General features: G+C 43.5%; 1 protein-coding gene across 3 annotated transcripts in view; it reads right to left on the bottom strand.

The window, feature by feature from the left end:
• Positions 1-22,487, bottom strand: part of FHOD3 (formin homology 2 domain containing 3) — a 509,790-nt gene that overhangs the window by 24,023 nt on the left and 463,280 nt on the right. For all 3 annotated transcript variants that reach the window (XM_037806361.1, XM_037806363.1, XM_037806362.1), the window contains 5 exons: positions 21,077-21,235; positions 8,498-8,680; positions 6,965-7,084; positions 6,077-6,238; positions 2,598-2,788 (listed from right to left, as the gene is read on the bottom strand). In XM_037806361.1, coding sequence (XP_037662289.1) covers positions 2,598-2,788; positions 6,077-6,238; positions 6,965-7,084; positions 8,498-8,680; positions 21,077-21,235 — 815 coding nt within the window. The remainder of the gene's footprint in view (positions 1-2,597; positions 2,789-6,076; positions 6,239-6,964; positions 7,085-8,497; positions 8,681-21,076; positions 21,236-22,487) is intronic.

The raw sequence follows: 22,487 nt of genomic DNA on the forward strand, positions 1-22,487 counted from the left end.
GGGACCTGGGAGACTGGGAAGACCCAATTGCAGTAGGAGATGGCATCAAAGGGCTAAACAGAACCTGTCCTGCCTGCCCACGCGGGAGGCTGAGATTCTGGAGGGCACCACCATCTGAGAACCTGTTTTCCCTGCGCCACCCCAAGGTGCAGAAATCACTGTCCTTCCCTAGAGCCAACTTGGAGAGGTGTATCAGGAGGAGTCAACTCCAAAAGACCAAACATTCAGGTGACAAAATGTTTGGCTGTTCATCTTATGAGCTAGGTTGTCAGAGTGCTCCCTCACCAGGCAGTGGGGCAAAAGGAGGTCCCACAAATGGTGAAATAAAGAAAAGCCAATTGTTCTGCACATCTGACTGTCAGGAGAATAAATCTGCAGCTTTGCTGCCTGTGGTGGTTTGAGCTAATCCCAAGAGGAGGTGTAACTCTAGGAGATAGGTATCTGATCTATGAGAACCTGTGAGTAACAACTGCTTCTTAAAAATGGCTTGTGAAATGAATTCCTAATTACAAAGATAAAAACATAACTCTCATACTCAAATCTGATGGAAAAAAAGATGACTGTCATGAGGCAATTGCATGACCCCTTGCAACTCTCGGATCAGAAGCCTTATATTTAGGCTGACCTGCATGGCCAAAACGAATGTGCTAGATCCCAGTGGCCCAGGCTAGGCTCCTGGGGAGTGGGGTGGAGTGGGGGTGGGAGGGAGGCAGAGTACAGCCACGGGGGCTCTGAATCCTCCATCCTCACTTCAACAAGACATCCCCACTTCAATCAGTTTTACACACAGAGCTCCTGCTAAGGACTTCATTTGAACCCAGGGTTCTGTTGTTCTGGTCTGGCTTGGCCACCCTGGGAATCCCCCTTGGCCAGGCCTCTTTCCCTACCTAACACAACAAGAGTGGTTCCTGGTCACCCTAGGCAAAGATTCGGGTCGGAGAGGAATGACCATCACTCCAAGCAAGGGATAGGCGTATCACCAAAACGAGTTTTTACATTTGGGATAAAATAGTTGATGTAATCAAACATAGCAGCTTTGCAAGACTTGCATAAAATTACTCCAATTTCATGTCATTCCAAATGGACATTGTTTATCTTAGCAGTGTCTTTCAAGTTGGCAATTGTTTAGGGCCAAACGAGCTTATTCCCTGCCTCCCCTTTTCAACCATGGTAAAAGCATAGTGTACTTCAACTTCAGTAAGAAATTTGACAAAATCTCTTAAAAGTATCCTCCTGCCTGCACAGAGGGCAGCTGCAAGGTCACAATTAGGGGGATTTACAGTTGAACAGCTGAATTCCAAAAGTTCTGATTAGTGGATAGTTGTCAATCTGGAGGGAAGATTCTGTTCCTTATTCCTGTCCTGTCCAATATTTAAAAATTATTTCAAGAGTCTGGCTCAAGATGGAAGTATGACTATCAAAACAGCAAATGACACTGGCTAGAAGAGGGCTCATGCATTAGATGACATTTTTAAAGTTCTGTACGAGTTCAAAGGACATGGAGAGGAAAGACAAAAATATGAACTGTATAGGGAGAAGCGAAAATACCACACATTTGTTTACCAAAAAAACAAACAAACAAACAAAAAAACCACACACGCAAAAAAACAAACTAAAGTGCTCCAGCAGAGGAGCGGGGCATGTGCTTATTGGGAAAGGCCTGAGGTTCAGTGGTCCCAAGCTCACCACGAGCCCCTGTACCAACACCTCTGGAAGGCTCTGTGAGCAGAACTGCAGTGCAGTCTTGTTCTAGGTGGTCTGTCATCAGTGCACCTGCTCCAGGTAGACTACAGTCTACAGGGCTGTATGGCCTGCACACCTGGCCACCAAGCTGTAAGGCCCAGGACAGAGCACCCAGACCTGACAACCATGTTCTGTGATGAAGCGAAAGAGAAGAAAACGATAGCATGCGGTAGGAAATGCCCTGGCCTGAGAAGCTGGAAGACCAGGTTTTAGTCCTGGTGCTGCCACCACTCACAGCTGGAGCGGCCCTGGCCAGCCACTGAGCCTTCCCAGGCAGAGCAAGGCCTGGCCCATCACTGCTGTGCTTTGCAGTGTTCTCTTGGATCCTGTGACTCTGAGGACAGCTGGTCCAGGGGATGATTGTGTGGTGGATCTCAGGACTCACCGAAGCTGGCTGCAGTGCAGAAGTGTCCAGCAGAAAATCCACAAGTGGAAGGCTCTTGGAGGGCAGATTTCAGATCATATAGTGGAGAAGCTTTCTAACAAACAGAGCTGCCTCACAAGGCTCTTTGCTCGCTGTAGGCAGAATTGTCCAAGCAAATGCAGAGATCCCAATTTGCCAGGGACCTTATAATAAATGCAATTCCTGATCAAGTGGGATTTGAGGATCAAATTTTCCCTGAGATTCCTTCCAACTTCAAGATTCAGTGGCACTATGTTAGTGTGTTGTGTGTGTGTATGTGTATAAGAAAACTTTACCCATGAAATCGTTAAACACCTGCACCCAAGGTACACACGCTACCTACCAAGAATTTCCAGTAAAATTTTTTCAAAATTAACCTTCAGATCTTAGTTTACAGAATAGTTTCAATGTGTTGTTGTACTAATGTATGTAAGTTCCTTGATCTACGTACCTGTTAATTATTCGTCTATGGACAATCTTTAAAATTATAATTCGCTCGGCACAGTCTTTTAGGAACTCTGACATTCGTTGTTTTAAAACTGGTTTCATTTCATGTTTTGCAATTGCCTTGAGGTGATCCCATGAAGCTTTGCATCTTCTCTCCATCTGACATAAATTATCCTGAAGTTGATCAAAGTCAACCTGAAAATCAGAGAGAAAACATTGCAAATGTGCCAAAACAACCGGACACCAACCTGAACTGGGAATTTGACTGCCCCTGGGGAAGAAACAAACATCAAAATCAAATTTACATCTTGAAGCACAAACATATTTACTGTGTAAAAATTATTCACATGTGTATTTGTCATTATCTTGACATCCAATTATTTTGTGATAAAGCTGTCTCCAAATAAATCCAATACAATTGTCACTCCCTTTTTATTTTTGGCTATATTTGGAAAAAAATCTTAGGGAAGTCTTTGTGAGCTGTAAACTAATACTCGACATCAAGGAACCCTAGTACAAGATGAACTGAGCTGCTGTCTTGTAAAATTTTTCAGAGCACTCTTGTTCTTCAAAGATAATATTTCATTTACAGTTGGAGGAACACACCATAGACATACATGGCTCTGATATGCTACGGTCAACTAAGGGCAGCCAGTGTCTCTTCATGAGGATCCATTTTACAATGGTGACAAATTATTTTACTCATACTCACAGAGAAACTAGTGTACACCAATCCCCACTCATCCACTAAGAACACAAAGACACAAGAGCAAGTTCCTCAAGGAGGCTCATCATATAGACAGATGATCAAACACTGAAGGATGTGCGGAACTCACCAGGATCCTGTGTGTGCACACATGTGTACGTATGTGCGTGCATGCTTCTGTGTGTGTGTGTGTCTGCATGTGGGGGGGTATTGCCACAAGGGCAAGACACGTGTGCAAAGAACAGATGTGACATAGCACTCACAGAGTACTCAGGGCCACACAAACATTCTGGACTGACTGAAGTGATCTGAGATGAGGCTTGCTCAAGCTAGTTCTTTTATAGAATCTCAAGACTAAAAATTATGTGACTCAGAGTTACTTGGACATGAAAAACTGCACTTGAGGGCCACATTTAATGGAGGGAGTTCTGGGGTAGATAGAAGAAATTGAAAAGGATAGGAGGGAAGGAAGAAATAGATCAACAGACATACAGGGAGCTGAAGGGAAGGGCCTGAGGTAGACGTAGAGTGAGAGGTGGTGGGAAAGGACCAGAGCGAGGCACTTAAAAGTCAGAAAGAGAAAGAGGATCTAGGTGGGGGTAAGCTGCTGTGGCTAAGATGCCAATGACTGTGATCACTGGGTTCATGGGATTCTGAAGTAAAAGATTTTGTCTGAAACCCAAAGGAACTCCGGGACCAGAGAGATTCACTTTCCCCCACAATGACAACACTGGAAAAAACCCAAGAGATTTGGTCTTCAGACTGAGGGTAAAAGAAATGCAACTTTAGGTAAGAATGGGCTTAACATTTCAAAGACTAGGTCTGGAAGAGGACTCAAATGGCCTGGACTGGCGAGTGGGGCTGGGAGGTCGGGGCGGCTTCCGGCCAGCTCGAGCAGAACTAGTCAATTGGTAGACCTGTAACTCTCTGCATCTGTCCTCGTTTGCATTTAGCAGCTCCCTTGGTCCACGCTAAAATAATCAGTTCAGCTCTAACATGGCCTGAATCCTTGAGCACAGCTCTGTGCCCTTGAACCAGCTGCTGCCTGCCCAGTGGGCACAATCAAGGGAGAGCTCTAGGAGGAGACAGTCCGCAGTGACCCCTCACGTGGCACGGAGGAAAGCCATCACACTGCCAGCAGAAACCAGAGGGTGGGCTTTGGTGGAAAAGCAGTAGAAGGGTTGAGCTTAACCTAGCATCTCTCTAGAAGGCCTGGAGGGCTCCCTCAGCTGCTGCCCACCTGGGTTAAAGCTACCCTGGCACCGTGCTAAACCTGGGAGGACACGTGGGCTGGCCCTCACAATAATGTCACAAGCTCAGACTCTATTACCAGCCCTACTTCAGAGATGAGAAACTGAAGTACAGAGAGGGTAACCTGTGAGAGGCCACATAGCTGGGATTTGAACCCAGGTCTCTCTGGGTCCAGATCATGAGTTCTAAACTACCATGCCAGGTTTACACTAAGAAGATCCCACCCAGCGAGAGAGCCTGGCCTTGTTACCAGAAGGAAGGCCTCTCCTGAAGACTGCTCCCCCTGGGCCCCTTTCTGTGTGCAGGAAGCCATGCAGGCTGTCCTGGGAAGTAAAGCCAAGTCTTACCACAGCTTGGAGGCTGGCGGACAACTCAGGGCTGAGAGCAGGGGTGGGTGAGAAGAATGTGCTGTGGAAAACACACAGAATGAGTAGTGTGGTGCTTTAAGAAAATGCCACAAAATCTTTGACACCCATCGCTTCAAAATGTAGAGCCTACCGCCCTTCCATTTGAGTGTGGCAGCTGCTCCCAAGCAAGGCAAAAGAGGTTCCCAGCCTCTTCAGACTCAGCCACCAGGTCCCACAAGCCAGTTCCATGGGGAAGAGCAGAGGGAGGGAGGGCAAAGCGCACCGCCCATCCCTCCCCACCTCTACCTACCATTCTCTCTCCTCTTCTCATGCTAGATGTCAATGCTTTCTGAAGCTAGTCATTCTGCTTTCAGCTCCCACTACCCAGCCCAGGTTTTATTTCCACAAGTTTCTCCCATGTTGGCCAGGCTCCTCTGCCCTGTCAAGCCCCTCCCAGCTAGCTGAGTTTCCCATTATTCCCTGGACCTTCACATGCCCCAGTGCTGGTGTATTTGCGATTCCTCCTGGGTTGTTCAGCCATATCCATCTCCTTCAGTGGAGGTAGCTGGGTTTACAGTTATTGCAACTGTCTCTTTTCTAATAAGCCATAAGCTCAAGAAGAAATCAACTCTGTACTAAATTTAAGAGCTCACAGATGAGGGACCAATGCCATGTACTGTTCGCAGCCCTACAGCAGCCTTCCCTCTGCACAAGGTCCTAAGGATGCACAATCTGAGATGCACAGGCAGGCATACTCCCTGCTTCATGGCTCCACACCTCACTGCAAGGTCCTATGCAAGGCATAGGAGGAGCCAAATTGCATCTTCTTGACATTTCTCCCCATCTAAAACAAGCTGCAGGGTTGTAATGTTTTGGAGAATCCAGCCTGGCAAGTAACACTGCCCAAAAGTAGATGCAGCAGTCATGACGGGGCCGGCAGGCTTGCCTTACACACTCAGTAGGAAAGAATCTGACAGAGAACCAGAGATAGGAAAAAGATCTGAAAAATTCATTAGAAATGGCATGGAACGAATCAGATCTGCAAACTCTCCAGAGCAGGGAATGCAGGCAGCACTTGAATGTTTCACTTAAAAGGGTGTGTGCTCCTCAGAGATGGTTGATAAAGAACCAGCATCTGAGGCGAAGGCAAGGCCTGCTCCTCTGGATCTGCAGACGTACCTTGGCTGACCTGGTGATGGCCCCGATCTCCGAGTACAGGTCGGAGCTGTCTGGGAAGTTTTCCACTACCATGGTGCAAACGTGGTGGAGAAGCGACTGCTTGTGCACTGTGTCTTTGACTTCTGGAACCTTCTCGAGGTAGCTTAACTCAAACGCTTTGGCCTGTTTGGTAAACATTAAACAAAAGATCGGAAGAACATATTTTACACAGGCTCATGATAGGAGAACACAGACCTACCATGGTTAGAATCAATGCCCTGCTGATGTGACCCAATATTTAGGTTTTCTGTGACCAAAGTTCCTCAGGCCACACGCTCCATCATCCTGTGCTGGTTATACCTGGACCAGCCTCACTGAGCATGAAATGAGCCTCCAGCCTTTCACATCCAGCTGCACTCCAGGGCTCCACCCTTAATTGGGGGGCTGCAGGGCTGGGTCTCTGCAGCTTCTTTCTCCCCTTGCCCTGTTGCTTTTCTACCTCCTGGCCAAAGTTAGGCCAATGTTAACAACATGTCTTTTTTTTTTTTTTTTTTAAGCATCAGCATGCATATAAGCACAAATAATTTAGTGATGAGCTCAAAAAAAAAAAAAAAAGAAAAAAGAAAAGAAAACCAGAATAGAAGAAAATATCTCTACTGTCAATTTTGAGAGTAGACACGATTTGTAAGGAATAACATGCTTATTTTCCTAAGTTTGCTTATTTATAACAAGATACAGGATCAAATAAACAGGCCCAGATATTTTAAGGACAAAATCCCATTCTTCTTTTCAACAAGAAGATACAACATTGTTTGTTCAATATGCTTTAGAGGGCCAGAGGCATAACCTCCATCGAAATGAGAGGCAGGAATTTTGTGGATAAGAAAGGTAGGGATGGGAAAGACTTACATTAGTTCCATTTAGAAAGTTCCCAATGGCTAACAGAGTAGACAGGATAAAGCCCAAGGTTTTATTGTTCTCCAATTGGTCTATTCCTTCCTTCAGGTCCAAAAGTGGTTCTGCTACTTCCTTTTAGTTAAAAAAAATTAGAAAAAGAAAACAAATTTACATTTTGGTTTTACTTTGTGATTCTTAATTTCTGTTCAAGGCGATTCCATGTGATGCACATGCTCTCAGGGGTACAAACTACCTTTTCTGTAGTTTCATAAGCCATTCTGAACGCCCAGGAGGCAGCAGGGAGGGTCTGCGTAATCCCCAAGCCTCTCCAGCAGAAACCAGAGGTACAACTGGGGGTAAGAGCAGCTTGCGCTGCTGTGGCAAACGCTCTCTTTCCCCCATTCGTGCTCATCACTCAAGCCCTGGCAGGACCCTTAGGTCATACCCTCTCCTTTCCGATTCCTATGACTCCTCCTTCACTGCATCTGCACTGCAGTCTTCCTCCTTCCCCTCCTCTTTTCATGCAGATGACACTGGAAACTGTGGCTTCACTGTCCCTGAATCACCACAGGTCCCACAAGCTCCCCTCTAGGCACTCTTTGCCTGTCCCAGCTGAAGCTCTCCCCCAGCCTAGAATCCAAAGCCAGCAGGTTCCACTTCTTTCTTTCCAGCCCAGCTTCTGCCAGGCTGACCTGCTAATCCCCAACTTAGCTGACCCAATGATCTCGTTTTTCCATGACACTCCTTCACTCTGCCAGAGAAGGTCACCTGAAAATGCTGACAAGTTTGTGACCAAGTCAAGCGGTCACCTCAGAAGACCTACGTCTTATCCCTGGTCAATTCCCTAATGAGTCCAATACAGTAGATCCTTCCTGAAGCCCCCAAACCCACTGTCACCTCTCTGGCCCTCAGCATAGGACCTTGCTCCCTCCCTCTGCAGGAAGATGGAGAGCATGCAGCCTCTCCACCCATGCTGCTGAATCTATCTTTCCTCTCCACTGGATCCTTCTGCTCAGCCTGCAAAAACACTCATATTGCCCCAGTTCCAGAGAAGATATCTGTTTCCTCCACTTTCTGCTCAAGATGAGCTTCCCCAGGCCTTCACCATCAAAGTCCCTTTACTTCTATTCTCCCTTTAACCTCTTGCATTCTGTTTCATCCTCAGCTCTCGACTGCAAATACTCTCTCAAAAACCCGCTAATCATCCGAGTCAATGGCACATGGAAGGATTACAAGTGATTTTCTATATTAAACTTTTCTGTATTTTCCAAATTCTCTACAATGAGCATATGGAGTAAAAAAAAAAAATTTTTTTTTTTTTTTACTAGTGATCTAGTGTATACAATCAAGTGTCTGAAGCTGGTGTCAGGCAGATTTTAGAACAACCCCCACCACTGGCAGGCTGCCATCACTTAGAGGATACACAGGCACATCATAATCAACTCACCTGTCACACTCTGCCTTCGAGAATGATACTTCATTAAAAAACCAACTTCTTCAACAAGGAGGATGTAGGGACAGCCACCTCTCTTCCTGAATGCTTACCTTTTCTGTAGTTTCATAATCCATTTTGAACGCCCAGAGGTGCAGCCGAGCAGAGAGCTCGCTGACGGAGGACAGCGTGAGTAGGAACTGCTCTGCGCTGCCCAGGGGCACCTCAGGGTTGGCCAGCTGAGCTTCCTGGATTTTCTGCTTCTCCTCTTCAGTGGGAATCATGGTTAGAATTTTCTGGAAAGATGGGATAACAGTCTATTTTCTCTTAGTGATAGATCCTATCCTACCCCTTTGGTGTTTTCAAATCATATTGTAATTTTCCAGTCAGTTAGTAGAGACATTCTGATGTCAGTGTTTTTATCAGATGCAGGTGATATATTGTTAAAAATGAAATATACTTTATAGAAGGAAAGCTCTATGTAGCATCTAAACTTAGATTCATTTGGTCTAAAATTATCTTTTTTTTTACATTTTTTTATTGTGAAATATAACAAATATACAGAAAAGTGATAACTTTCAAAGTATGACTTAACAAGTAGTTACAGAGCAAATTTTAAAGAATGTTACGGGTTAAAGTTCCACAGTTTCAGTTATTTCCTTATTGTAAAATATATATATAGAAAGATGATAACTAAAAAAACATTTTCTATAACAATTCAGTATTCATAATCCTTTGTTAAATCCTATCTTGTCTGTTGCTACCCCTCCCTCTCGTTTGCTCACTGTCTTCAGGGATATCTGGGCAGTGACCACCCTAACTTGCTCATATTGAAAAGGAGTGTTGACATTATGGGGAAGGGGGACACATCTGGTTGATGTTCTTGGAGAGGCTATTGCCTCTGGGTTTTGGGACTTATCTGGCATAGGAACACTCTGGAGGATTTAAGTTTCTGAAAAGTAAACTTAGTGAGACTTTATAGAATCTTAGGTAGGGACCTCTCTCTTTCTCTTTTAATCTTCTCCTGTTTCATAAATAACTTAAGCAACTTGCCCAAGGTTTTCAGGGTCTTGTACCTGAAGGGCATTCTAGGCAAGTGCTGTGGGTTGAATTGTGCCCCCAAAAAGGATATTTTCAAGTCCTAACCTCATCCCATGGACATGACTTTATTTGGAAATAGGGTCTATGATGATGTGATTAGTTAAGATGAAGTCTAGTTGGATTAGGGTGGGCCTTAATTCCATTTGACTGGTGTCAGAATATGGAGAGGTGAATTTGGACACACAGACAAAGGAGAAAGCCACGTTACGATTGAGGCCAATATTGAGGCACTGCAACCGTGAGCCAAGGAAACCCTGCACGACTGGCCAACACCAGAACCTGAACAGATGCCGCAAGGTTCTCCCCTGCTGGTTTCAGAGGAGCAGGGCCCTGCAACACCTTGATCTCGGACTTCTCATCCCCAGAACTGTGAGACGATAAATTTCTGTCATTTTAAGCCACCAGGTTTGTGGTACTCTGTTATGGCAGCCCTAGGAAAATAATTCAGCAAGGCAGGGCAACAGGAGGTGGGAGAAAGTTGAAAGAATGAGAGAGAAGATTAGGGAACAGGGAGAAGGAAATAAAGGATGCTGAGAATGTGTGCTTTCTAGCACTTCTCATGGATTAATTTAAGAGCTTACAGAAATGAACCATTTCCAAGAACTCGGATTGATTGACATTTGTACACAGACATAGTAAAAATTTTAATTGTTTTAACTATATTTCAAAATTTATATAGAAATGATAACACTTCAAATAATATCAGATTCAAGCCTGGTTGAGGAAAAACTGATGATGGTATTTACAAAAGGCAATACCTACCTACTAACTAAACAATATATCTTTTTACTTTGTTTGCTTTTAGTAAACATTAATTGTGGAAGGCAGAGGAGGCAAAAAGATATCAGAATGATTATGATTCTTATACGTTCAAATTCCTTAGTGACAACATTTTAAACAAAGGTAAAAATTCCCAACATGTGACATTTCATATACCACCTCATTTGTGGTAGGAAACCTTTTTTCCCCTCTCATTTCTTGTTCTCTACCATCAAAGCACAGAAACACACAGTGTGCCATGATTTTTTGTAATTAATGTTAATTCATTAATTCTAAGTGGCTTTGGTTGCTGCTCTGCAAGGGCAACCATCTGGATAAGAAGTGGGAAGGAGTTCCAGTTCTGGGTGAGATGGAATAAGCACACTCCACCCTGTTTCTCCCTCTGAATGCAACTACAGAACCTGCACAGCATGCACGGGCAGCTATTTGAGGATCTGAAAAGTAAATGGTGGCAGGTGGATTGGGGAAGAAGACCAGAATTGAAAGTACAACCAAACTGGCAGTGAAGCAACCATTTTTCCTCTGGTATTCCCCAGCCTGGGCTCACAGCAGCCCCAAACCTGGAAGAAGGCACCAGGTGAAGACAGAGAGAGCCCCAGGGGAACCCTCTAGCCCTGACCTGAGAGCGGAAAAGGAGTCTCCAGGCAGCAACAGGCCAGCAGCAGGGCTGGCAGGCACCCAAAACTCTGAGAGAGGGGAAGCTTCCTCTCCAGGTGGAGGCCCTGCAGTCCAAAGAGGGTGGGGCAAATCCCCATAGCTTTTTTCCTCTCTCTGTTCTCCTTCTTCTTGGCCCCAGACACGGATGCAGTCACAGAAGGTTCATGGTGAAGTGGGGTGACTAAGCTCCAGTTTGCAGCTGAAGGACCAAAATGGGAAGCCCCATGGAGCCAGAAAGGAGATCACAGAAAATGAAGAGCTTGGGAAAGCAAATATATGAAGTTGTTTAAGAATTCCTGGGCTCACACCTAAGCTGTGTCTGTGTGAACCACAGCCCACAGAGGGTACCTTGGAACCTGTGATCTAAAATCAAAAAAGTGAGGGAACACTTATCAATTGTTTTCATGAGATGGGAATCACCTTGGTACAAAAACTAGACAATACAAGAAAAGAGAACTACAAATCAATATTCCTGATGAACCCAGATTAAAATCCTTAACAAAATATTTAAATATACAAATATCAATAAAAGGTATACAAAAATATTGCTATATTTTATACAGTAATATGTAAGTATAACCAAATGGGATTTATCCTGGGAATGTAAGGTTGTTTCAACATACAAAAGTCAATCAATGGGAGGGCAAGATGGCAGCATAGAGAGAGTGGGATTTAGTTAGTCCCCTGGAGCAACTAATAAACAACCAGTAACAAGTAGTAAATAATCTGGAATAACTTCTGAGGGACAACCGTTATACACCAACCTGGATTGGGAGGAATGGCTGAGATCGCAGCATAAAATCTGTAAGTAAACACTGAGGAATCACACCGGGAGTGCCCTCCCCCTACAGCAGGCTCTGATGAAAGACATAAAATTATAGATCCAAGAAGCACAGCGTACTCCAACAGAATAGATCTGAATAAACCTACACCAAGACACTTAATAGACTATCAAATGTCAAAGACAAAGAGAAAATCCTGAAAACAGCAAGAGAAAAGCGATCCATCACATACGTGGGAAGCTTCATAAGATTATGTGTGGATTTCTCAGTAGAAATCATGGAGGCAAGAAGGAAGTGGTGTGATATATTTAAGATACTGAAAGAGAAAAACCACCAACCAAGAATCCTATATCCAGCAAAACTGTCCTTCAAATATGAGGGAGAATTTAAAATATTCTCTGACAAACAGACAATGACAGAGTTTGTGAACAAGATACCTGCTCTACAGGAAATAGTTAAGGGAGCACTACAGACAGATAGGAAAAGAAAGGAGTGAGAGGTTTGAAACACAATTTTGGGTGACGGTGGCAAAGCAGTGTGAATGCACTGAAAAAAGATGACTGTGTGTATGGTTGAGGGAGGAAAGTTAGGAGCATGTGGGACACCAGAAGGAAAGAGGAAAGATAAAAGACTGGGACTGTATAACTCAGCGAAACCTAGAGTGCTCAACAATTGTGATAAAATGTACAAATATGTTTTTACATGAGGGAGAACAAGTGAATGTCAACCTTGTAAGGTGTCAAAAATACGGTGGTATTGGGGAAAAATATAATCAATGCAAACTAGAGACTATAGTTAACAGAAACATTGTATTATGCTTCCCTTAATGTGGCAAGGGCAATATACCAAAGCTGAGTGCCTATGGGAGGGAGATGTGGGGGAGAGGTATGGGACTCTTGATGTTGGTGATGTCTGACTCTTATATTCTACTTTAATTTAATTCTATCTATCCTTTTGTTACTTTTTAGCTGTCATGTTTTTTTTCTTTCTTTCTTTTCCTTTTTCTTTTGTCTCTCTACCTTCTTTGACTCTTCCTCCTCTTAGTGGAAGAAAAGGCAATATCCTTATATAGATAGTGGTGAATGCATAAATACGTGATTATACAGGGAACCATTGATTGTTTACTTAGTATGGAATGTATGGCGAGTGAACAAAACCGTCCTGAAAAAACGGGTTGAAGAACCTTGAGGACACTGTGTTGAGTGAAGTAAGTCAGACACATGGGGACAGGTATTGCGTGGTTTCACTGATATGAAGCAATTATAGCATGTAATCTCATAGACATGAAATATAAGTTACCAGAATATAGAAGGAAGCTAAAGAATGGGGAGCAGTTGCTTATTATGAGTAGAATGTTTAACTAGGTTGAACTTAAGTGTTTGGAAATGGACAGAGGTGACTTTAGCACATTATTTTGAGAATAACTAAGTGCTGAATGTTGTGTGAATGTGGTGGAAAGGGGAAGCTTAGAGTCACATATGTCACCAGAAGGAAAGTTGGAGGTTAAAAGATGGGAATGTATAAAACAGTGAACCTTGTGGTGGACAGTGCCGTGATTAACTGTACAAATATTAGAAATCTCTTTCATGAACTAGAACAAATGTATGATACTATAACTAGAAGTTAATAATAGAGGGGTATATAGGGAAAATATATACCTATTGCAAACTATGTACTACAGTTAGTAGTATTTTAACTTTATTTCAACAGTAACAAATGTACTATACCAATACTATGAGTCAGTAAGGGAAGGGGGTGTGGTTAGGGGTATAGGAGGATTTGAGTTTTCTTTTTTTGTCTTTTTCTTTTCTGGAGTAATGAAAATGTTCTAAAAATTGAAACAAAAAATAAATTATGGTGATGGATGCACAGCCGTATGATGATACCGTGGGCAACTGATTGTGTACTTTGGATCTTTGGATGATTGTATGGTATGTGAAAAATCTCAATAAAATTAAATTTAAAAAAAGTCAATGTAATCCATGAGATTAAGAGTTTGAACAAGGAAACCACATAATAATTTTAACTGATGCAGAAAAAAAATTTCAATATCCTTTCATGATAAAAAACTCTCAGCAACCTAGTAAGAGTAGGGAATTTCCTCCATCTGATAAATGACATCAAAAAACCTCTAGCTAACATCATAATTAATGATGACCGACTAAATGCTTTCACTCTAAGACTGAGAATAAGGCAAGGATATCCACTCACATCATTCCTATTTAACGTGGTACTAGAAATCCAAGAGAGGCATGTACATGAAATAAAACACAGATTGGAAAGGAAAAAATAAAACGGTGCCTATTTGCAGATGACATGATTGTCCACATAAAAATTTTAAGAAATCTACAAAAAATTTTCAAAAAAAAGTGAGTTTAACAATGATTGAGGGTCAATGTGTAAAAATCAATTTTATTTGTATATATTGATAATGAACAATTAGAAACAAAAAAATTTTAATACTATTTACAATGAACTACTTAGGTATACATCTAACAAATCATGTGCAGGATCTATATGCTGAGAACTAGAAAATAGTGATGAAAGCAATCGAAGATTTATATAAATGGAGAGATATACTGTATTCAAAGATTGAAAGACTCAATGTAGTCAAGATGTTAATTTTCTACAGATTGAACTCAATTCCAATCAAAATCCAGCTTTTTTTTTTTTTTGTAGATACAGACAAGCTTATTCTAAAATTTATATGGCAAGGCAAAAGACGTAGAACAGCCAAAACAATTTTGAAAAATAATAACCTTGGAGGAATCGCACAACCTGATCATGAGACCTATTTTAAAGCTAAAGTAATAAAGACAGTGTGTATCAGCAGAGGGATGGACACATAGTTCAATGCAACAGGATAAAGATTGGAAATAGACCACACATATATGGCCCACTGATTTTAAAAACAGGGAAAAGGCAATTCAATGGAAAAAGGATAGAATTTTCAACAAATGTTGCTGGAACAACTGGAATCATTTTGCAATGAACTTGAGCTTAAACCCCACACTTTATACATAAATTAACTGAAAATGGATCACACATATAAACACAAAATGTAACACCTTTAGAAGAAAACATAGGAGAAAATCTTTATGACCCCAGTGTGGGGAAAGGAATTCTTAGATGTGATACCAAAAGCATGATCCTTAAAAGAACAGATTGAGAAATTGAACTTCATCCAAATTAAAAACTTTGGTCTGTGAAAGACGCTGTTAAGAGAATGAAAAAACAAGCTACATACTGGTAGAAAATACTTGCAAATCACATATCTAACAATGGCCTTGTGTCCAGAATATAAAGATCTCTCAAAACACAATGATAAGAAAACACACAACCTGATTTAGAAAATGGGCAAAAGATTTGAACAGACACTTCACCAAAAAGGCTATATGGATGGCAGGTAGCATATGAAAAGATATTCAACATCATTAGCCACTAAGGAAATGCAAATTAAAAACATGATAAGACACCACTACATACCTATTAAAATGGCTAAATTTCAAAACCCAGAACAAAAAACAAAACCCCCAAAAAAGAAAAATAAATAAAAACTAAAAAAAAAAAAAAAAAATCCCTGACAATACCATCTGACAAGGATATGGAGCAACTAGAACCCTGATACATTGTCTGTAAGAGTGTGAAATGGTATAGCCACTCGAGAAAATATTTTGGCAGTTACTTAAAGGGTTAAATACAGAGTTACCATTATGACCCAGAATTCCATTCCTGGTCTTTACCCTAGAAAAAAGAAAACTTACGTTCACATAACAACTTGTACATGCATATTTGTAGCAGCTTTGTTTATAACTGTCAAAAACTGGAATAAGCCAAATTTTTTTCAGTGGGTGAATAGATAAATAAAGCATAATACATCCCTACATTGGAAAGCTACTGAACAATAAAAAGGAAAACCTATCAATAAACATAACAACTTGGATGAATCTCAAAGGCACCATGTTGAATGAGAGAAGTCAGTCTCAGAAGGTTACACAATGTGTGATTCCACTGATACGACATTCTCAAAAAGTCAAAACCACAGTCACAGGGAATAGATGAGCAAATGTCAAAACTCAGGGTTGGTTGAGGGTGTGATTACAAAGGGGCAGCATGAGAATTCTGGTGAGAGGTGGGACTATTTTGAACCCTGATTGCAATGGTTGTTACATGAATCTATACATGTTTGAAAACTCACAGAAAGGTACGCCAAAACAAAGTCAGTTTTACTCCATATTAATTCAAAAAAGAAATAATAAGAGACTGGACATTTGCTATCATAATCACCAACCATGCAGATGCTTACACGAGTGTAGATCGCACATCAGGACGGGTCTGGGTGGGATGGGGTAGAGAAGACTTGGTTTTGACAGGGCTGTTAGTAGGTAGGGCTGCCTCAGTAGCTCCTCAGAAGCCAGTGATGCAAAACTGCGCTGAAGACATGTTCTGGCTCCAGGCAGAGTCAGGCCACAGAAGAGGAAGCTGGAAAAGCTCTCAGATCCCACCCCTTCCCACTTTCTATTCTTCAGGGCCCCAAACACAGAGGTTATCCAGGTGGAATTTCAGCATTGGGGGAGATATTTAGGGACAATGCTCCTTTCTCTCTCACTACTTGGCTCACAACCTGCAAGTTCAGACTATGGAGCTCACGTGTACACACAGATGGTATTAAAAATGTATATATAACCAAAACAATTCTATCAGATGTTGCTTCTTTAAATCCATCTATGATATGAACTCAACTGCTTTTCAAGATAACTAAATTAGTATTTAATTTCATATTGTTTTAACTATGTACCAAAAAACCAAAACAAAAGACTGTTAAAACTTTTATCCTTCTTCAGGAGGCATTTTCTTGCAATGGGTTTTGTTACTTCTTTCCTTTGAGAAAGTAATCACTCTTACTTTTGTTTTTCACTTCTCTGACTAATTTAAACCATTTGTTCACTGTTGAAGATTTATGAGGTTGCCATCTGCCAGTTTATTATTTTTTTTACACATCACTGACAAGAAAAATAGCCGCAAGACAGTGACACAGCAGGTCAAAGCGACCCCTATGAGCTGATGGCCCGTTTTCCTATGAGCAGAGGAAAGCATGAGTGCAGGGAAGTACCTGTAGTCTGCTCTTCTTCCATGTCTGGAGACTTATTGATGATTTTATGATCGTCATTTGGTTTCGAAGGAAGAAAATCATCAAACAAGACCCAAACATAAGAACTCCCCAGACAGTGTTCCCTCCAGCTCTGCTCTAACATACTTGCTTTTATAACTGAAAGCAGTATTTAAGAGGAAAACACAGAGGTCTCATTTTTTATGGACCCAAAAGCTGCTGGGTTTGGCCTTCTCATTCACCTGCAGATGAGACCATAATGAGTAATTATTTAACTCTGAGAGTTTGGAACAGACCTGGCAACAGCTTTCACTGAGAATCTACAACAAGAATTGGGGGTGAAAACAGCAGAAATTCAGAGTCCTTAAACCTGAGCCTCGTTTGTAAGCATCTTGCACATTCTCACTAAACAATGGCTTTCATTTGTGTAGTTGCTTTCAGGTAGTTTTTTTTCTTTTTTGACTTCTCAAAATATTATTTTCTTTCATTCTCATGACTATCCAGTGAAGTACGTGGGCAGAAATTAATGTATGGAATTTAGAGATGAAGGGACTTGCCTGAGGCCACATCAGATCAACTGAGGAAGAGTTGGAGAATAACCCAGGACCTCCTTCTAGTTTCCAAGCATCAGTTCCATAGGTCAGTGGAATTCACGCAGAAACGCAAAACTAACAGTGAGTTAGCTCAACCAAATCATAGGGAAGTTAGGTCTCTGGTGCAACAGAGCAGACTGTGGCTCCCTGTGTTCTGGCTCACCTGTGCACACAGTCCAGTGCCCGCCTGGACACCCATGGACAGGGCTTGTGCAATGCAAACTGACCAAAAAGATTCTGTAGTTTGCACGTGTGGCCAAACAGAAACTCTGTTGCTGGGGTGTTGACAGGTCTGGCAGCCAAACTGGGCCAAATTAAAGGCATTTTGCAGCCATTCAATTGTGCCATCCTCTGAACAGACACAGGCACCATAAAACTTAGAAAAGCAAGCAAGAAAAGGAAAGTGCTGCATACTTCCATTTGTGATAACTGACCCCATTTTAGTGTGGTAAATATCACAAATGCAACTTAGAGATGGCCCCCAAATAATTTTCTAGAATTTAATACTCTTATGAAAAACGAATTCCCTAATTAGTTAACTACTCCCTCAGGTTTTCATGACAAATCCAAATATATACCATTGGGTTGCTAAGCAAAGCCACAGGCATCATTTAATAATCCTAATTATGTTTAGGTAGACAGAGCCTTCAAATGGCCCTACTGACCTGTGCTGCCATGCCACAGAGCCTGCACCCAGGAAGCAGATGGTTTGGCACCAGGCCCTTTGGGTGAAAGCTGGAAATCTTATTAGCAAAGATCTGTAAATACACAACTACCATCTCTCTTCAGTTTTGATATAACTCTTGAACAACAAGCCTAGAGAAAAAGCACAGGATGACTGGCCCCAGAGCACACGGGTTTCGACCATGTATGCCCCAGATATCCCTGAGACCAGTGATCAGAGCAGCATGTAACAGCCAAGGGCCCTGAGTTCCACCTTCTCCGTGAGGGTGAATTCCCCCAGAGCCTTCTCAGCCATGCCTGAGAAGCGATGAGGAACATACACAGCCTCTGGGATTCACACAGGCATCTGTAGATCTGTGGTTTTCAACTGAGGCAATTTTTGCTCCCAGGGGACACTTGATACTGTCTGGAGACACTTTTGGTTATCACAAGTGAACTGCTGCTACTGGCATCTAGTGGGTAGAGGCCAGGGATGCTGCTAAACATCTTACGAGGCATGAGAGCCCTCAAACAAAAAACCGTCTAGCTCAAAATGTCAATAATGCTGAGGTTGAGAACCCTGCTTTAGATGAAGACTGTTTCATAAAAATAATGTAACTCCAAGTGTGGTTATGGATAAATATGAATTTATTAAGGACTCACAAAACAATGACGCTTTAGTAAGGGTTCCCCAGAGTTTTCTGTAGCTGTGTCTTCTCACTTGTTCCATACATCTGCTACTCTCATGCGGAAAACCGTTGGCAGCACCGGTGGCCTGTGTCGCCTCGTGCATGCCTCTCACTCCCCTTTCAGACTTCCTCTCGTTCCTTCTGACACACAAACCCAGGCCAGAGTGTCCCTCCCAGGCCAGCCGCCCCCAGGCCTGGCCTGGACTCGAGACTCAGGCTCCGGAGCTCATATCCCAGCTCAGTTTCTCAATGGCTTGTGGCTGTGGGCACAGACTGATGCTGGGACTCATTTTCCTCTCCTATGGGATGGGGAGCACGATGGTGTGTACCTCATAAGGCCCTGATGAGAATTTGTGAACTAAGCCTCCCTGCTGGGCCCACAGTAAGAAAACTCCGAAACTCAGGTTTAGCACTGTGTTGCTCTTCCTGTCTCCATTATCCTAATCATTATCATTTTCCCTCTTGGAAAAAAAGGGGAACTTGGCTGGAAACCAGTCAGAAAAGAAAAATTAATACTGTAATTCATTCAAAAATGTATGTAACTTATTGAATTTGGAATTTTCCTCACCCAGAGAGAGCTACATTTCAGGAAAGGACAAAGGCAAAACTCGAAGGAATCAATCTCTCTTGATGGACCTTTCAGTTCTCATGACAAGGAGGGAAAATATTTTTTAAAAGGAAATTGTCATATTTTTCCTTCAATCAGGCTGACCCTGGCCATATTTGCAGCTTCTCTATGTATGAATCTGAAGCCTCTGCAATCTCTAAATGACTTTGGTAGGAGTCCAGGAGGCCCCAATGTCCTATCCCCACCACATCATCTCTTCCCGTTCGCTAACACTTTGTACCTGGTCCGTCCAGGTCAGCAGCCCTCACCTACACACCGGCAGGCCTCTGCCCTTCTGCCCTCTTGTTCATCTGCTGACGGGGGGCTGGGGGTGGGGGTCCCAGATTGGGGGAGCTTCACCCTGCGGCCTGGCCTGCCCCTCCGTGTCTCTAGCAGCTGCTGCCTGCTCGTCCCTTTACATCCCCTGCTCCATGCCCTCATGTCCGGGCTGCCCGTTTGGATAGATTGGTCTACACTGCTCCTGACTGACTCCAGTCTCAAGGCTCAACTTCTTCTCCAGCTGGGAGGGAAATGCATCTCTGTTTTTGTACTTGCTCCTGGAACAGGGTATGTGGGTATGCATGTCGGTGTGTGTGTGTCAGAGAAGAACTGCTTGGGCCTCTAGAAAACAAGTTCCTCCTGTGTCTTTCCAAAGTGCAAAGGCACATGTGGCTGGCTGGGCTCAGACCCCACCTCCCACCATGTGCACCACTGCTCCCTCCCACACTCAGAGCCAGGGGTGACTCTGGCTTAGTGCTGAGCCCTTCCTTGCTACCTCACTGCTGATTTTTCTGTCAGGGTTCACAGTCCCTCAGTGCAGTCAGGCATTATTAGCTCCCTCCATCGTCGAGTATTCCAAATGAGACTGTGTGTGAAGGAACCCCAGCTATGGAGAGGCCTGAAAGGAATCCAGGCTCTTTGCCAATGGGAGGATGGGGCAACTGTTGCCCAGTGTTGCAAAGCAGTTTCCCCAGACCCTGCTGGATACTAAGGCTATATCATCCTTCTGTAGGAACCTGTGGGCTGGGCCACTGGCTCTGCCTAATTTTTCTCCATTATCAGAATATGAGATTCAACGTATTAACTGTCCATCAGCCCATGTGAAGGGTGAGCTTGGCCTTGTAGAAGGGCACACATCCCTGGCAGAACAGGGTGAACTGTGGCTCCAACCAGCCATGTAGTCACTGCCAAGTCACCCAATTTCTCTCTCCTTTTGACATTCAGATCAACAAATGGTGACGATTCAGTTTGCTCAGGTTGTCCAGCTTATCAAATGAAACACATGTCTACACATCCCAATGAGTTCCATGACAGAAACCAGGTTATTGACTTGGATGTGAGTCCACATTGAAAAGCCCACTTTTGAAAAGCATTCATTAACCATAGTTAGTTTGAAATGACATGAGTTAAGACCCTAACAGCCTCCTCGGGCAGTTACCATATTCTTCCATTCTGAGGTAGGCAGAGTGTGGTCAGAGGAGCTCAGTAAATGAACCAGAGAGTGAAGACCTCTGAACTTGACAGTCCAAGTGAGTCCCCTACCCACTAAGAACTTTAAAAAATGTGAGAATTGTTCACGTTATTCAGAGACCGGCTGAGGACAGGAAAAAGGCAAGCCACCCTGTGGAGAACGTCACGCCGGATGCAGTAATGCTTTACATGTGCAAGGTATTACAGAACACAAATGACACCCCGCAGAGCTTCTCTTACCTCGATTCCTTCTTTGTTTAAGGCATATTCGTCAAAATTCAAAATGGCTGTCTTAATGGTTCTCGGAGGGGGCAGCACCGTCAGGCCGATATTGATTGCATTGCTCCTCTTGGAGTCGAGCACAATGACCTCCTGCCTTTTCCCATCTGCAGCAGTTTTCTTGGTGATAAAACAAGGAAAATCCAAGATTAATGCATCATCTTTGGTCCTTTTTGTGTTTCATTATTCAAAGCAAATTCTCTTAACTTACTATTCATTTAAAGATGAAAACAAATGGCTCGGATTGAGCTCAGAGAACGACTGGCTACTGCTCAGCACAGAAGAAAGAGACCAGGGCTTAGCTTGGAGAAGCTGCCAAGCTTGGGTCAGCAATGGAACTTTGCAAGTCAGACACGTTACAAAATAAAATTGATTTTCCTTCAATTGGGAAAAACGTGATATTTTTCAAGGAAAAAAAAACCTGTTTTTTTCCATAGAAGCAGTGGAAACAAAACCAAGACCTTTCAGAGCTCCCTTCCCATGGACTGCGAGGTGTCAGACTGCGTCTTGGTTGTCCTCAGTGCAAATGGAGTGTGCTCAGACAGTCAGCAGAAGAGATGGGCCCGGCGAGAACAGCCCAGCATCTCTGGGGACAGCTGTCCTGGCCTATTGGCACCCTAGTCCCCAACTGCGTCCCCCCCCAGGTGCTCCCCCTCACCATAACTCACCATTCAAACATCCTACGCCCCTCATGCCAGAACTCCTTTCTTTCCTGAAACACTTAGGCACCTGTGCAGCCTGGTGGGTGAAGATGGGCTGTCCAAGGCAGGTAAAAGAAAGGGGCATGTGCTGGAAAAGGTGGGGGGTTGGGGAGGAGAACAGGTAGACTGCCCAAGCAGGGAGAGGGAATGTGAGGTGTCTTTTGTGTGGCTTCCCTGCTGGCCTGGCTACACTTCAGGGGCGGCCCCTGTGGAGCTGGAGTTCACAGCTCCCTGCTGGAACTCAATGAACATGGGCTGTGCTGAGCCAACACCTCTCCAGGCTCAGAGCTGGCACCACAAGGCCCCACCTCTCCCATTCTTCTCGGGGAAAGTTGAGAATGGTGGCAATGGGTAGCAAGGAGACCTGGCTCAGCAAGCTTCCTGTGGGGCTCAGGTTTCCCTCGAGGCAACCTAAGCCTGTGACCAGTGGAGGGTGACAAAGATGACTAAATAAAGTGGCTGTCTTGAAGGAATTGACACATGGTGAGTATAGCGATGGGGGGTGGGGGTTGTCTCACTGTGGGAGGGGACTCAGCAGTGGAGTAACTTATCTGGTTACCTGAGGGTGGGATGGGGAGTGGTCAGGTTACCCTAGAGCTGGGAAGAGAAGATGAGGAGATAGGAAGTGGCTTTTTGCTGAGTCCTGCCAGGGATGAAGCTGGTGATTTGGA

Source organism: Choloepus didactylus, chromosome 16 (genome assembly GCF_015220235.1).
Source record: "Choloepus didactylus isolate mChoDid1 chromosome 16, mChoDid1.pri, whole genome shotgun sequence".
In the NCBI taxonomy this organism is placed as follows: domain Eukaryota; kingdom Metazoa; phylum Chordata; class Mammalia; order Pilosa; family Megalonychidae; genus Choloepus; species Choloepus didactylus.